The sequence below is a fragment of the Somniosus microcephalus genome, chromosome 3 (genome assembly GCF_052327205.1).
Source record: "Somniosus microcephalus isolate GS21.2 chromosome 3, FLI_Smic_1.0, whole genome shotgun sequence".
NCBI classification, from domain to species: domain Eukaryota; kingdom Metazoa; phylum Chordata; class Chondrichthyes; order Squaliformes; family Somniosidae; genus Somniosus; species Somniosus microcephalus.
In genome coordinates, this window is record NC_140989.1 from 94,584,365 (window position 1) to 94,599,411 (window position 15,047).

Below are 15,047 nucleotides of genomic sequence, written 5' to 3' on the forward strand. Positions count from 1 at the left end.
CGAGGCACCCCTCCTCCGCGAACGCCACCCCGACGCCTCCATCCCCCGGCTTGTGTTTTTACCACGCCCGTTTCGGCACGAAAGCCAGAGGCTGCCGCCCTCCCTGCAGTTTTGTGCCTAAAAAAACTGACATCAACACCAGCAGCAACTCCAGAAAAGGAGGACCAAGTCTGAGGGACGTTCCGCGGCCGTGATGGCGATTGGAAATTCCCGGATGCTCCTCTACATTACAGATTCCCTCTCAGGCCGGCGCTTTTTATGCGACACCGGGGCACAGTGCAGCATCCTTCCTGCCTCAACACTCGATATTCAGTTTGGGATGCATGGCCCTTCCCTCGTGGCAGCTAATGGCGGGGCCATTCGTTCTTTTGGCAAACGGCGGGCAACGGTTTCAGTGGGAATTTATTACAGCCAAGGTTTCGCAAGCCATCCTTGGCGTGGATTTCTTATGCGCCAACAGCTTCTTGGTGGATGTAAGAAATCGTCGATTGGTCAACGTGGCCACCTTCCACTCCATCCCTTGCTTCCGCAGTTCTGCAACGTCGCACATTGTCTCCTGCATGTTGCCCTCGCTGGACAAGTTCACTCGCCTATTAGGTGAATTCCCGGAGCTGACCAAGCCCACTTTCTCCTCCTCGGCCACTAAGCATGGTGTCGAACACCACATTACTACAACTGGCTCTCCGGTTTACGCGCAAGCTCGACGCCTGGAACCCGGCAAGCTCGCGGCTGCGAAGGCAGAGTTTGCCACGATGGAATGGCTGGGGATTATTCGCCGGTCGAATAGTCTCTGGTCCTCGCCTCTCCACATCGTCCCGAAGCCCGGCGGTGGATGGCGGCCATGTGGGGACTACCGACGCCTTAATGACGCCACTACTCCCGATCGGTACCCGATCCCGCATATTCAGGATTTCTCCGCCCATTTAGCGGGAAACTCAATCTTCTCCAAGGTCGACCTCGTCCGTGGCTACCACCAAGTTCCCGTACACCCGCAGGACGTCCAGAAAACGGCTGTCATCACTCCCTTTGGACTGTTCGAGTTTCTACGGATGCCATTTGGGCTTAAGAACGCCACACAGGCTTTTCAATGACTAATGGACTCGGTCCTGCGGGATCTTCCCTTTTTATTTGTCTACCTTGACGACATCCTGATAGCCAGCTCTACCAAAGAGGAACACGTCTGCCATCTCCGCACCCTCTTTCGGCGCCTCAGCCAACATGGCCTCATAATCAACCCAGCCAAGTGTCAGTTCGGCCTACAACAGATTGACTTCTTGGGCCACCACATTACTTTGGAAGGCGCAATTCCTCTGCAGTCAAAGGTCGAAGCAATTACGGCATTCCCAAGGCCGCAGTCCAAGGCTCTTCAAGAATTCCTGGGCATGGTGAATTTCTACCACCGCTTTGTGCCCAAGGCAGCACGACTCATGCAGCCCCTCTACGAGGCCCTCAAAGGCAAGGCCGGAAAGGATACAATAGCCTGGACGGTCGAAATGGACAACGCTTTCGACAACACAAAAACCGCTCTAGCCAATGCAACTATGTTGGCGCACCCTCTGCCAGGTGCCACCATCGCCCTTACCACCGACACTTCTGACTATGCCATAGGCGCTGTGCAGGAACGGGTCAACGGGACGTGGCAACCACTGGCATTTTTCAGCCGCCAACTCCGGCGCAACGAACACAAATACAGCACTTTCGACTGGGAGTTGCTGGTGCTGTTCCTGGCTATCTGCCATTTCCGTTTTTTGCTAGAAGGACGTCCCTTCACTGCGTTTGTAGATCACAAACCACTGACCTTCGCCATGGCCAAGACCGCCGAACCGTGGTCGGCTCGACAGCAGCGACAGCTAACATTCATTTCAGAATTCACGACAGACGTCCAACACGTAGCTGGCAAGGACAACTTGGTAGCTGATTGCCTTTCTCGCGCGACCGTACAGGCGGTCCAGCTGGGCATCGATTATGCTCTCATGGCTACCGATCAGGCATCCGACCCTGAAACACAGGCGTATCACACCGACACCTCTAGCCTCCAACCGACCGATGTGCAATTCCACGCTGCAGGCACCTCGTTACTCTGCAATGTCTCCATGGGAGATCCCCGCCCGATCGTTCCAGTCGCCTGGCGCCGCAAAGTTTTCGACGCCATCCATGGGCTTTCGCATCCTGGCATGAAGGCATTTCAAAAATTAATGTCGGCTAAGTTCGTCTGGAGAGGAATGCGTAAGGATATCTGCGACTGGGCTAACACCTGCGTCGTCTGTCAAGCGTCTAAGATGCAACGTCACGTTAAGGCCCCATTGGCCACATTCGCAGTACCAGAACGTCGATTCGACCATGTCAACGTGGACCTCGTCGGGCCGCTTCCACCATCGCAGGGGTTCACACACATCCTCACCATGGTCGATCGTACTACCAGATGGCCAGAGGCAGTTCCTCTGGCGTCTACTACGTCCGCTGATGTCGCCAGAGCATTCCTCTCCTCGTGGGTCGCACGTTTCGGCGTTCTGGTGGACATTTCTTCCGACCGCGGTCCACAGTTCTCTTCCGAGCTCTGGAACGCTGTGGCCCAGGGTCTCGGCACCAAGCTTCACTGCACCACGGCCTATCACCCGCATGCAAACGGTTTGTGCGAACGTTTCCACAAATCGTTAAAGGCATCGCTGAGGGCCAGCCTCCAAGGCGCCGGATGGGTGGATAAGCTTCCGTGGGTCATGTTGGGTCTCCGCACGGCACCCAAAGAGGACCTGCAATCGTCCGCCACGGAGCTAGTGTACGGCCAGCAACTCCGTGTACCGGGGGATTTCCTGCCGCTTCCAACTGAGCCGTGGTCCGCAGCCGCACAACTCAGCAGCCACCGGGAAACAGCCAGGGCTTTTGCGCCTATCCCAACTTCGCATCACAGCCTTCCATCTTCACACGTACCAGCGGAGCTGAAGAATGCTGAATTTGTATTCATTTGTCATGATGCCCATAGGGATCCGCTCAAGGCCCCTTACACAGGCACTTTTCTCGTACTGGAGACAGGCGACAAGAGTTTCTCTGTAGACATCGGTGGTAAACCCGACCGCATATCCATTGACCGTCTCAAACCGGCACACCTGGACATCGACCAGCCAGTAGAAACTGCACAGCCACCACGACGTGGTCGACCTCCCGCTGCATCCACGCCAGACCGAAGGCTTCCGTCCGCCAGCCCGCCCGCTGTTCAACAACGTCCACTCCAAGAATACAGGAGTCGTTCTGACAGGCTTGTCAGACCTCCTAGTCGATTGACTTTTACTGTTAAAGACAATTCTGGGGGGGGCGCATGTGAGGGGGCGCATGTGGCGGAGCCACCAGGGGGACTCTGATCTAATGTGCATAATTATCTTTAACAAATTATTAGCTACAGAATGAATCTGTATCTTTGTTCATATCATTGCATGTACATAGCGCGGTCCCTTTAAGAATGAGACCAAACGCGATGACGTCATCACGTTGATCATGTGATCCTCCAGCAGCGGGAAAACGTGATGACATCATGACGTCAGGCTGGGCAGCTGCCCTAGCCAGTCCTCGTGGAGCCAGCAAAGAGTACAGACCTGTAATGTAGTTCTCCTGTGTTTTCGTTTTAAACTCTGTTGATTAGTATTAAACATCGTTTGGTTGATAGACTGACTCGACCTCAGTCCTTTAGTTAGGAATCTAGCCATTCCTACAATATTTTGTTCTCCACACTATAATTCCACTGGAAGAAAAAAAGTCTTAGCAATGAATGGTCTGTACACATCCTCTGACCCACTAAAATATCTGGATTACTGCCACTTACAGTCAGAGCACAAACCAACTGTATAAGCATACAAAATGTTACGAATTTTGATTTCACACTGCAAAAACATAAATATATATATTTTTCTGCAAGTAGGCTACTTAACCTCTGATACATGAGAAACATTTAAACTATGGGGCGCTACAGTTTTAAAACACCATAAAACAACTTTTTATCAAAGAGTAACTTTATCTCCCTCTTGTGCTACATGCCACTCCGTGCCCTCTTCTGTTCTGTAGCATCTCCTATTCGCTACCCTCCCCTACTCTCTACCTTCCCCTCCACTGCACAAACATTACAGCTCTGATTTTGTGAAACTCTGGCAGTGGAATGGATGCCTTGTAGGCAGCGGGTTTGACAATTTGGTTCGCTACCTTGCTCACACAGTGCTCAGCACACCTGCCTTTTCAATAGGCGATTTTGGAAGGGGAGAGGAGGCTGTAGTCCTGCCATGTATGGGCTTCATTTAACTGACTGATATATTTAAGATAACTTCAATGCCAAATTTCACGAGTTCGGGCGAGGTTCTGCCCACGGTCTTCGCCCCATCCATAAAAGCTGAGTGTGTGAATGCTGAGTAAGCAAGGCTGTTTCGTACTGCTTCTTAAAGGCAGATTGCTTTAATTTAAATGAGGATTTTCTTTGTTGTCTGCAAGCATTTTGCAGCTTGTGCATTGAACATTTTGCAAAGATTATTTTGGTTACCTTAGTACCTTTTTGCACAGTCATTAAATTGAAGTGATAATATAGGTCACCCAAGGTTGGGAGAATGAGACTCATTCTGTGAACTCCCATACTATTGCGTGATCTGGATGAGGAGGACCACTTCATGATGGAAAATCATCTGCGGGTGCAAAGGTACCTCAGGTAGTATGCATGCTCCCCATGTCCTATGTTTACGGAAAACACCAGTACTATCTGGGCATATCCAAGGAGACTTGTGTTCATCACCTCTGCTTCAGTGCAGACGCAGTGGCAGAGTGACTGCAGCTTGACTTACAGATGACCTTAAGTCTAAGGCGGCTCTTCCTGCTCCAGACAAAGTTTGTATGGCATTAAGCTTTTATACCATAGGATTTTTCAAGGCAATTAGAGGGAACATGTGAAGTTAAGCCACTTTGCAGTTCATTCCAGAATAAAGAAATTGCCTGGGGCCACGGTAAACACCTTTATCGATTGCCCAGTGGAAAGGACACAGCAAATGAAGATATGATTGCCAACTCTGGTTTGACGTATTCCTGGAGGTCTGATCACGTGACATCCGATCATGTGACATCTGATCACGCAACATCTTCCCAGTTTGCAAATTTTATTTGAAAAAAATTGCATTATTGCCCCACAGTTCTTAATGCAAACTGCACAAGTAGATGATGCATATAATCTGTAAAACTTGGATTATAGATTAATCTTTGTTTCTGATTTCAAAACTCAAGACATTGATTGCACACAAGAGAAAATACTTGGGGTCTAGCAACTGAGATAATAAAATTATCTTTCAAAATCAGACAAATAGTGTTGTCAGTTAACCATGCTGTGCAATTTCAATGCTACGCTTAATTTATTTCCTGCTATAAAAGAGTAGGATTAACATTCTTGGCCAGAACTTTAATAGTTATGTGGACATCAAACCAAAAATGTAGGTGAGTCCTGATCGGCCAGATATCTGGTGGTAAGGCTGCTAGGAGACATGAGTGAGAAAGGGTTACTAACTTCACCAAGCAGATAGGCAGAAAAGCTCCGTGTGTGCCAAAACTAGGGAGAAAGAGAAAGACTCCATTCATTAAAAGTAAGGCCTTGAAACCACATTTAAGATAAGCAACTGCACCTTTATGCTGAGAAAGAACACAGCTTGGTAGTAGAGGTAGGGAACTTGAGAATAGAATAATGGAAATTAAGTCATCTTCACCCATGTGAATCAATAGTATAACTTTACCCATTGGTTTATATACACACACATATTGTAATTCAAAGCGGTAGTTGCATACCTTATAAAGACATTTAGATTAGTCATTTGTAGCTTAGAAAGGTATAAAAACTGGCAAATTATAACGGGACTTTCATTGGCTCACCTGGCCCATGTGATCCCAGGGACGCCTGCGAACCCCATGCACCCCTGGGATACGCGGTCCCTGTGCATTTCAACTGTGGAGAGGTCCAGGAGCGGAAGTGTCCAGACCTCGGGAGCCCATCAGGTTAGGGCGTAGATTTTTTCCCGATAGGAGGCATCCGCACGCAGGAAGCCTCCTATCGGAAATTATGGCCCAGTGTGTGGTTAGAATACTAAAGTACACTACAATCACCTATTGCAGCGCCATCTACAGACATAACTGGTACTGCGGGTAGACATTGACTATTTTGAAATGGATTTTTCCATAGACAGCGCTTGACATAAGAATTTTTAATGCATTTCAAAATGGAATCTTGCAACCCACTCAGCAATTTAAATATATAATGATATATTAAGCATTACAAAACAGCAAATCCTACAACTTACTATAATCAGTATAATGGAAGACTCACTAGCAATTGTATTACTTTTTTTAGAGACTATAATTAATATCTGCAGATAATACAACTGAAAATCCAAATATAAAAAAGTAGGCTTGTGAGGATCAAGTGTTTCTTTTTTAACATATACATATACTTATATGAACAGAGGTTAACTGAAACAAGGTGGCACTAGATCTTGTATGACAAGCAAGTTCCCCACAAGGCAAGTTGTGAGATTCTCTGAAATGGGGTTCAGGTACTGCCCTAGAGACAGAGAAACATTGGAGAGACTTGTCCTGGGCTAAGTTCAGAGCACCTCCTAGATGATAGTTATGGAGTATCTCATGGAATAAGAGTTGTATGTCAGCCTCTTAGCTGGGATGGGGCAGGGAAAAATAAAGCAAAGTGGTAGGACACAATATTCCCAAGGGATGCTGAATACCTGACCATGGTAAAGGATAGCAAACTGAGAAAAACCTTGACAATGTACAGACTTAGTGAACATAGCCTGGCCATCGAAAAAGGCAGACACAGACAGACCCGGCTGCCAAGAGAGGACAGGATATGCTCTCACTGCAGTCAGGGAGTGGTGGAGACAGAGATGCACTTCCTCACAGCTTGTGGAAAATATCAGGGCATCAGGGAGAATTTCTACCCAAAATTCACAAAAATATGCCCTGAATTCAGAAATTTGAATGACGACCAAAAACTCACATACCTACTAGGGGAACAGAGAAATTGTGTAACCTTAGCGGCACACTATGTTACAGCTTGCCATAAACAGAGGGACAACCATTAAATCTAAGAAAAGAGTATATACAAATTATATGAATGTATATTTATATACTCAGGGATATATCTGTTTATACACTGTATGGATAGATCTGCGTTTATGTGTTCAACCATAAATGTTTTTCGATGCTTTGGCAACATAAGATGTACCTTGTCATGCCAATAAAGCGATTTGAATTGAATTGAATTGAATAAAAACTGTACAATTAATTATTGGTGGTGAGGGGTCATTTCACTGCAATGTGAATTGCTAGTACTACACACTGGTGTTTTAAATCTTGACACCTTTTATATAATACATTGCCTTTCTGTGCTTTTGACATAATTGCAGCAAATTCTGTGTAAATATTGGTGTAGAAATTAAGTCAGCATAAAATTCTAATGATATTGTTAATAAAATAAAAAACATACAAGTGAATGTTCTTGAACTAGTTTATTGTAAAACACACAAGCAGTTGTTTCACTGTGTAAACCAATTTTGTTGTATGAAATGTTTTTGTTTCTTATACCCAGTCACTTTAACAGAACACGCAACTAAATTAATTTACAATTCAATTTGAACAGCACAAAAAGGAATGAAACCATGTAAAAATCAAAACAAAGCATTACATTCAGAGAAAGAGCATATTGGGAAGGTGGTATCTCATTTCTTTACAGAAAGCAGCTGTGTGATTAACAACAATTAACAATCACAGACATACAGAATAGAAAATAGTTTGCAATCAACAGTTAAGACTATTCTTTTCCTAGACCAGCTAGAATATTTTACTAAATTAATCCAAAATGAGCTTAACAGTTTAAAGCTATTTTCAAATAAATAGTTTGAACAGTTCTGAAGTCTTGTGTAATTTCTTATAAAAAACCTGCCAGTTTTCACATAACTGGCACATAATCAGTGTAATGGAAGCAGTTTTCCCTTTAATGGATATGAAATGAAATTTATTTCACGAAAATAAGTATTTATTACAGTGGAGTTTTAAAATATATTTGAAGTACAGTATTCATCACAGTGCATATTTATAAAAAACAAATATACATTATTGCTTTATTTTAATAGCTTATACTCAAACTATTTTGCCCAGTTTACTTAAATAGGTTTCACCATCTACATAATTAAATGCTTGCGTCTAACGCACGTCCATAGCATTAGGCCTTTCAAAAGGTGTCACATCTGAAAGTGTGGCCTTAGAGGCGTTATGCCTCAAAGCATCACACATCCGTAAGGCAACACATTTTGTAATTAGCTCAAATAACCACTTATCTGATAAATTACCAAATCAAGTAAATGTGAATGAATTGAAAGTGGTACAAAGTACCAATGAGGAATGAGTAAGCAGGAAAAAACTGAGCAATTAGATCCTTCAAATTTTTCTCAAAGCTACCATTCACAAACCAAGTACCACAAAAAACAGACCAATAAAATTACTGGAACAATTCTTTGTTCATTCAACAGCTACATTGTTGCTTGAGCCACCCACTGAATAACCCTGAAAAATACAATTTATAATCTATAAAAACGAACACACATCAAAAATCTTTCACCTTCGCCATAAAGTCACCCATCTCCTGTTGGAAATTTGTCCAGTAATTTTGCTCCATGAGGTCCACCCACTTTCAGCTGTCTTCAGTTCTGCCCCTCTTCACAGCACCTATACTTTCCCTGGGCTGTCTATCCTGAATTTATTCAGCTTTGTGCATTTGTAAGATCTATGTCCACCGCCCAGCATTGCTTTCCTACAAACAGCACAAAAGATTCACTCATATAATTGCTTTAAAAAGTCCATGTTATCCCACAGACTATTCCGAAGACAATTATATTCTCACCCAACACTACAGTGTATGCACAAGCTCCCTCTCAGCCCATCAATCTCAGCCCATGCTCTGCTTTCTCAAATTCAAGAACAACTTTTGACATACACAAAAATCTCTTTATCCAGTCCCGACTGCATGACCCAATCCATATGCTTTCTGATATGGCTCAACCAGCTCCTCACCCCTCAATGTTGCCAGGCCTGGCGTAACCCACCTGCTTCCTGCCCAACAAGACCCATCTGCTTTACAGCAACATTATAGTGATTTGGCACAAGCCAAAAACGTCAAAATTAAACTGCCATTGGGAGCATGGCCTCTTTCAGGGAAGCTGTTTGCAAAATGCGACATCCTTGAGCCCCACAACCAGCCCTTTTTCATGGCTGCTACTTTTCCTCCATTCTGGAAACTCCATCCATGGCACCAGCCACTCCTGAGTTCTCCCACAAAGTCATTGTTTGGCAGGTATCAGGTAGTTTATTTCTCAGTGATTTTGCTGTAATATTTTCAACAATTCTAGACTCTAAAGCAACAGCCTTTGAAGCATCATATTGATAATGTTAATTTGAAAGAATGCTAAAAACATCAGGCACACTCAGACACTCACATAGTTAATAAATATCCCACTCTGTCCCCCTACATCTACTACCTGGTGCCCATCTCACCCCAACTCTCCTCACGTTATCTCCCAGTCCCCAGCCCTCAAATTTGCTTACCCTCGCTCCCCCACACCCCACTAAACAGCTCTTCAAGTTGCGATAGGCTTATGCCACCGAAGATGTTCATGGGAAAAATCTCCTATTCTATATCTTTATTCCACTCTTTCTACAGGTCAGACATCAAAATTCCCTACCAACATCAAACAGTAAGATAGACATTGCACCCAGGCAAAACAGGCATTACAGCTACACACAATACAAGCTTGAAATGATTCACCTTCACACTAGAAACACACCAGACAATCCGCCAGCTCTTCACCATTAAGCTCTACTTTTTGACTGTGAGCAACTCGTAGTTATTCAAATTTGCATACTTAAAGCTGTTCTTTCTGTATCAAAAAACAAGCTTTAGTCTTAGTTTGGATAATGTACAAGAATGCTTTATCATATTTTCAAAACAATTTATAACAAGAAATCTAATGAAGATTTCACTAAGCCCTTTATAAAGTCATTAAAAAGACTACATACAATCAACAGCTTGCATTTATATAGCGCTTTTGATGTAGAAAAATGTTCCAAGGTGCTTCACAGAGGTGCAAGGGCAAATAGACCAAAAGCTTGGTGAAAGTGGTGGGTTTGAAGGAGGTTCTTAATGGAGGACAGGGAGGTGCAGGAAAGGGTGGGAGAGGGAGAGGGAGATGGGGCAGGAAGGTGCAGGAGGGGTTGAAGGGGGTGGGAGAGGGAGAGGGCGCAGGGAGGTGCAAGTCGAGAGAGTGAGGGAGGGAGGGAGGGAGGGTGGAGGAGCAGAGGGGTTTAGGGAGGGAATTCCACAGTGTAGGGCCCAGGTGGCTGAAGGTACAGCTGCCAATCAATCAATCAATCTTGAAAAGGAATAAATACTTGAAGATTGTTATTACACTAGCTAGACAGAAGTATCTTTGAAACTGCTATTCAAGGTTTCAGAAAACTGGAAGACACACTCTGATTTCTTTACTGGTAAAGGAACTTGGACAATATATGTAGGAGATGCTCTGCCATGAGACTGGGATGAGGAAGATACTGAGCTTTCACTAGAGCTGCTCCGAGTCTCTGTACTTATGCTACTTTTCTTCATCTTTCGCCTTTTTGCCAAAGGAGCATTTTCAACACTTTGGAGGAAAAATCCTTCTCTCTTGCACTTATTAAAGGCCTAAATAAGAAAGTAACATTTAAAAAAAACATTTAGAATATGCTATCAATACTAAGAAGTGTAACATAGTATAAGGTAATTTTGTAAAGGTTTTCTAGCTAAATGCATTTGAGAACTGCTGGATGATGGTGTTAAGTTAATTTATTTCATTAATAGTACTAACTGTTCACAATGCAGAAAATGTTATCTTGTCCAACTTTGATAACATTGTCAAGGACTGACATGGTCACATCATAGATGTGGTCAGGTCAATCAATACAGTTCTGCCATTAGATGATTGGTTGGAAACAGGCTCCAATTACAGCTTCTTTCCAGTTGCCAATTTTTCCAAAGATGCTCCCATCTCTAAAATGGATGTGGTGTGACCCAAGAAACACAGAAAACAAGGTAAGCAAAATACCGTAAACATTTTTTTTGCCTTGCCAATTTTCTCCCCTCCCCTCCTGAAGGTCTTCAACTTTATGCTGGGGTACAGTTCAAAAGGTGCCAGGCACCCTCCAGTACCTCATACAAGTGGCTATTATTCATGAACAAATCTGATCAACAGTCGTTACTAGTTTATTCACAGTTAAATCCAATTGACTCCTTACCCAGTGTCTACACACATACACTTCCAGCAGGTTAATTTTCCCAACTCTAACCCAGGGTGCCAACACCAAATGTAGCATCCCTACTGCTGTCCTAGCTAACAGCTACCTCAGTACAGACTGAGGATAAAACCTCAGACTTTCCTAATCTGTAGGGCTCAGCTACTCGCTGGGTAAAGGTGCTGAGAAACTGTGGGGAACCTAGTCACATTTTGAAATGTATCGAAAAGCTACAATTGATTGTACCGGGGCGGGGGGAAATAAAGTTTCAAGTTAATCCTGACATTTGGGTAGTTTTATTACTGTGATTTGTGTTTACTCCAAAATCAGCAGAATATGACATTTGAAAACCTTCAAAATTACTTCTTTTTTTTTTTTTTTTAAAAGAGCTTTGCATTGGACTAAATTGACAATCTAATGCCTACACATTATTGTAATAATATAACTCGAGATTAGTTTAACTAGTGTTTCTGATTGAAGATCTTACCATAAAAGTAGCCTTGAAGTAGCTGTTGGCAGAAGATTGAAGAAGGTTTGGAGACATCAATGGATTAGAGAAGCAGTGGCTGTTATGAAACCAGTTGTTGAAACTTGAGCTGGATAACTTCAGACGAGAGCTTGGATCCACAGTAAGCAAACCTGTAGTGTTGGGGAATTATATGAAGCATCATTCTAATATTACTTCAAAGCTTCCAAATAAACACATTTAAAAAAATTGTTCGCTAGTCTATGTTTATATATAAACAATAAATTAACTATTTAATTATTAGCAATTTAGAGAGGAAAAATAATTATATAAATGTGTTTTGTTACAGCACTGAGCAATTTATTTGCTCTGAATGGTAAAAATTGAAGGGCACATTACCTTGTACAAGTTCCTTAGCTTCTTGTGAAACACTGTTCCAGGTTTCCCCTGCGAGTGAAAAGTTTCCCTCCTTTATTGTTCTTGTTATTTCATCAGTACTTGATATTACCGTTCTCTGCATACTTTGGAATGGGATCTGTCCTGACAACATTGTATACTAGAATACAACAAAATACACATGCATTATAAAGGACTACATTTTAAGCAGTGGAGCATACACTAAAAAATGTGGGTGATATAAGAGGAAGAATCTGTTTTAAAGATAGCCTTTCTAATCAGATGATTGTTAATTCATGTCCCAAAGTTGTTTGACACTTGTTAGTCAGTGTCAGAAACAAGTTTTTCCAATTCTTGGTCAGACTACTATATCCTGTAACAATTTAACAGAACAGTAAATCTGCCACTTATTTTCCCTTCGCCACTTATAAATCTTGCAGTGACCAATTAATCTGGATGGCCAAGGGATGCAACATAGCCAATAGCAAAATACTGCAGATGCTGGAAATCCGAAACAACAACAGAAAATGCTGGAAAAACTCAGCAGGCCAGGCAACATCCGTGGAGAGAAATTAGAGTCAACGTTTCAGGTCAAAACCCTTTATCAAGACTAAAGAGGCACAGGGAATGAAATAGATTAAGAGGCCGGGCTGGGAGAGAACAAAAGAGAAGAGACATTAAGAGGTATTCAAAATGAGACGAGATGGTGATAGGACTAGTGGAGACAAAAAAAAGACAGCTCTAGATTAGGTGTGAAATACGCTGGCAGAATGGGAGACAGCTGCCATGTGGGAGAGAGAAAAAAAGGAAAGGGGGGGGGGGGGGGGAAACCAAAACAAAGGTGTGGATAAAAAAATAAGTGAAAATGTAATAGGGGCCGAGGTTATGATCTGAAATTGTTGAACTCGATATTGAGTCCGGAAGGCTGTAAAGTGCCTCATCGGAAGATGAGGCTCACGATGCAGTCTCCTCTACATTGGGGAGACCAAACGCAGATTGGGTGACCGCTTTGCGGAACACCTCCGTTCAGTCCGTAAGGGTGACCCCGAGCTTCCGGTCGCCTGTCATTTTAATTCACCGCCCCATTCCCGCTCGGACCTCACCGTCCTTGGCCTCTTGCATTGTTCCACGGAAGCTCAACGTAAACTCGAGGAACAGCACCTCATCTTCCGATTAGGCACTTTACAGCCTTCCGGACTCAATATCGAGTTCAACAATTTCAGACCATAACCTCGGCCCCTATTACATTTTCACTTTTTTTATCCACACCTTTGTTTTGGTTTCCCCCCCCCCCCCTTTACTTTTTTTTCCTCTCTCCCACATGGCAGCTGTCTCCCATTCTGCCAGCGCATTTCACACCTAATCTAGAGCTGTCTTTTGTCTCCATTAGTCCTATCACCATCTCGTCTCGTTTTGAATACCTCTTAATGTCTCTTCTCTTTTGTTCTCTCCCAGCCCGGCCTCTTAATCTATTTCATTCCCTGTGCCTCTTTAGTCTTGATAAAGGGTTTTGACATGAAATGTTGGCTCTAATTTCTCTCCACGGATGTTGCCTGGCCTGCTGAGTTTTTCCAGCATTTTCTGTTGTTATTTCAACATAGCCAATGTTGTCTACGTAATCAAAACTCAAACCATCCAAGTTGTTGCCAGACTAATCTGTTACAGTGAAGCACCTCCTTGTTGTAAGCAATGTTCCCGTTAAGCTGCACAGCCGTGCGGTGGTCTGGAGGTCCCGCGCAATCAGCTTTTAAATGGAAAAACCGCGCAAACACGGAAGTTTGAAGGGACCGCGCATCCCCCCAAAAAATTAGAGGGAACATTGGTTGTAAGGGGCTACATTTCTAAGAATGGGAATACAGATCGGGACGTGTGAAGAAAAGACCCGAGGTTGTTTTCCTTTATCATTTTCCAAATGCATTTATCAATAGCCAATCACAACACTGGTAGTGGTCTTGGAGCAACTTGTAACTCAGACCACTTTGGCCTCATGTCTAAAATTTGGGTACGTTAGTGTAGTAGTTATGTTACTGGACTAGTAATCCAGAGACATGGACTAATAATCCAGAGAAAGGGAGTTCAAATCCCACCATGGTAGTTTAAGAATTAAAATTCAGTTTAAAAAAAATTGGAAATAAAAAGTTAGTATCAGTAAAAGTAACCATGAAAATGTCAGATTTTTGTAAAAACCCAACTAGTTTACTAATGTTCTTTAGGGAAGAAAGCCTGTTGTCCTTACCCACTCCAGCCTATATGTGACTCCAGTCCCACACCAACATGGTTGACTCTTAACTGCCTTCTGTAGTGGCCTGGCAAGCCACTCAGTTGCATCAACAAAGAACTGACTGCCTCAATTCAAGATAAAGGCCCACCACCTTCTCCGAGCAACTAGGGGTGGGCAATAAATGCGGACCTTGTCATCGACGCCCACATCCTGAGTATTCATTTTTTTTAAAAGGCTAAAACAAACACTCAGTTAATGAACAGTAACTCTTGTAGGAAAATAAAAAGCAATGAATCTGGGCAATATTTGTATATCAGGATGATGTATAATATATTAGTCCTTGGACCAGTCAGCTCCAAAACTTTCACTGCAATGCTCCACACTAGCTGCAGCAGCAAGCTGTCATTGCAGGAAATACAACAGGGTAAATTAATTGACCTGGTGCTCCCAGGGGGACTCAAAAAGAGAGTTTGAATCGGAGATAGGGGTACAACAATATATAAATGATTCTTTGAATTCTCCGACACATGCTCCTTTTGTGCGTGGGTCCCGACTGGGAGCACGGGGTTGATGAATTTACCCATATATCTGCTGCAACGCAAACTTTTAAAAGATCCAAGATAA

At 43.5% G+C, this 15,047-nt stretch overlaps 1 protein-coding gene across 3 annotated transcripts in view; it reads right to left on the bottom strand.

Annotated features, from left to right (window-relative positions):
* Positions 1-7,514: 7,514 nt before the first annotated feature.
* Positions 7,515-15,047, bottom strand: part of LOC147121216 (ribosomal protein S6 kinase alpha-5-like) — a 127,937-nt gene continuing 120,404 nt past the window's right edge. For all 3 annotated transcript variants that reach the window (XM_085981365.1, XM_085981364.1, XM_085981366.1), the window contains 3 exons: positions 12,206-12,362; positions 11,828-11,979; positions 7,515-10,753 (listed from right to left, as the gene is read on the bottom strand). In XM_085981365.1, coding sequence (XP_085837491.1) covers positions 10,487-10,753; positions 11,828-11,979; positions 12,206-12,362 — 576 coding nt within the window. In that variant the 3' untranslated portion in view covers positions 7,515-10,486. The remainder of the gene's footprint in view (positions 10,754-11,827; positions 11,980-12,205; positions 12,363-15,047) is intronic.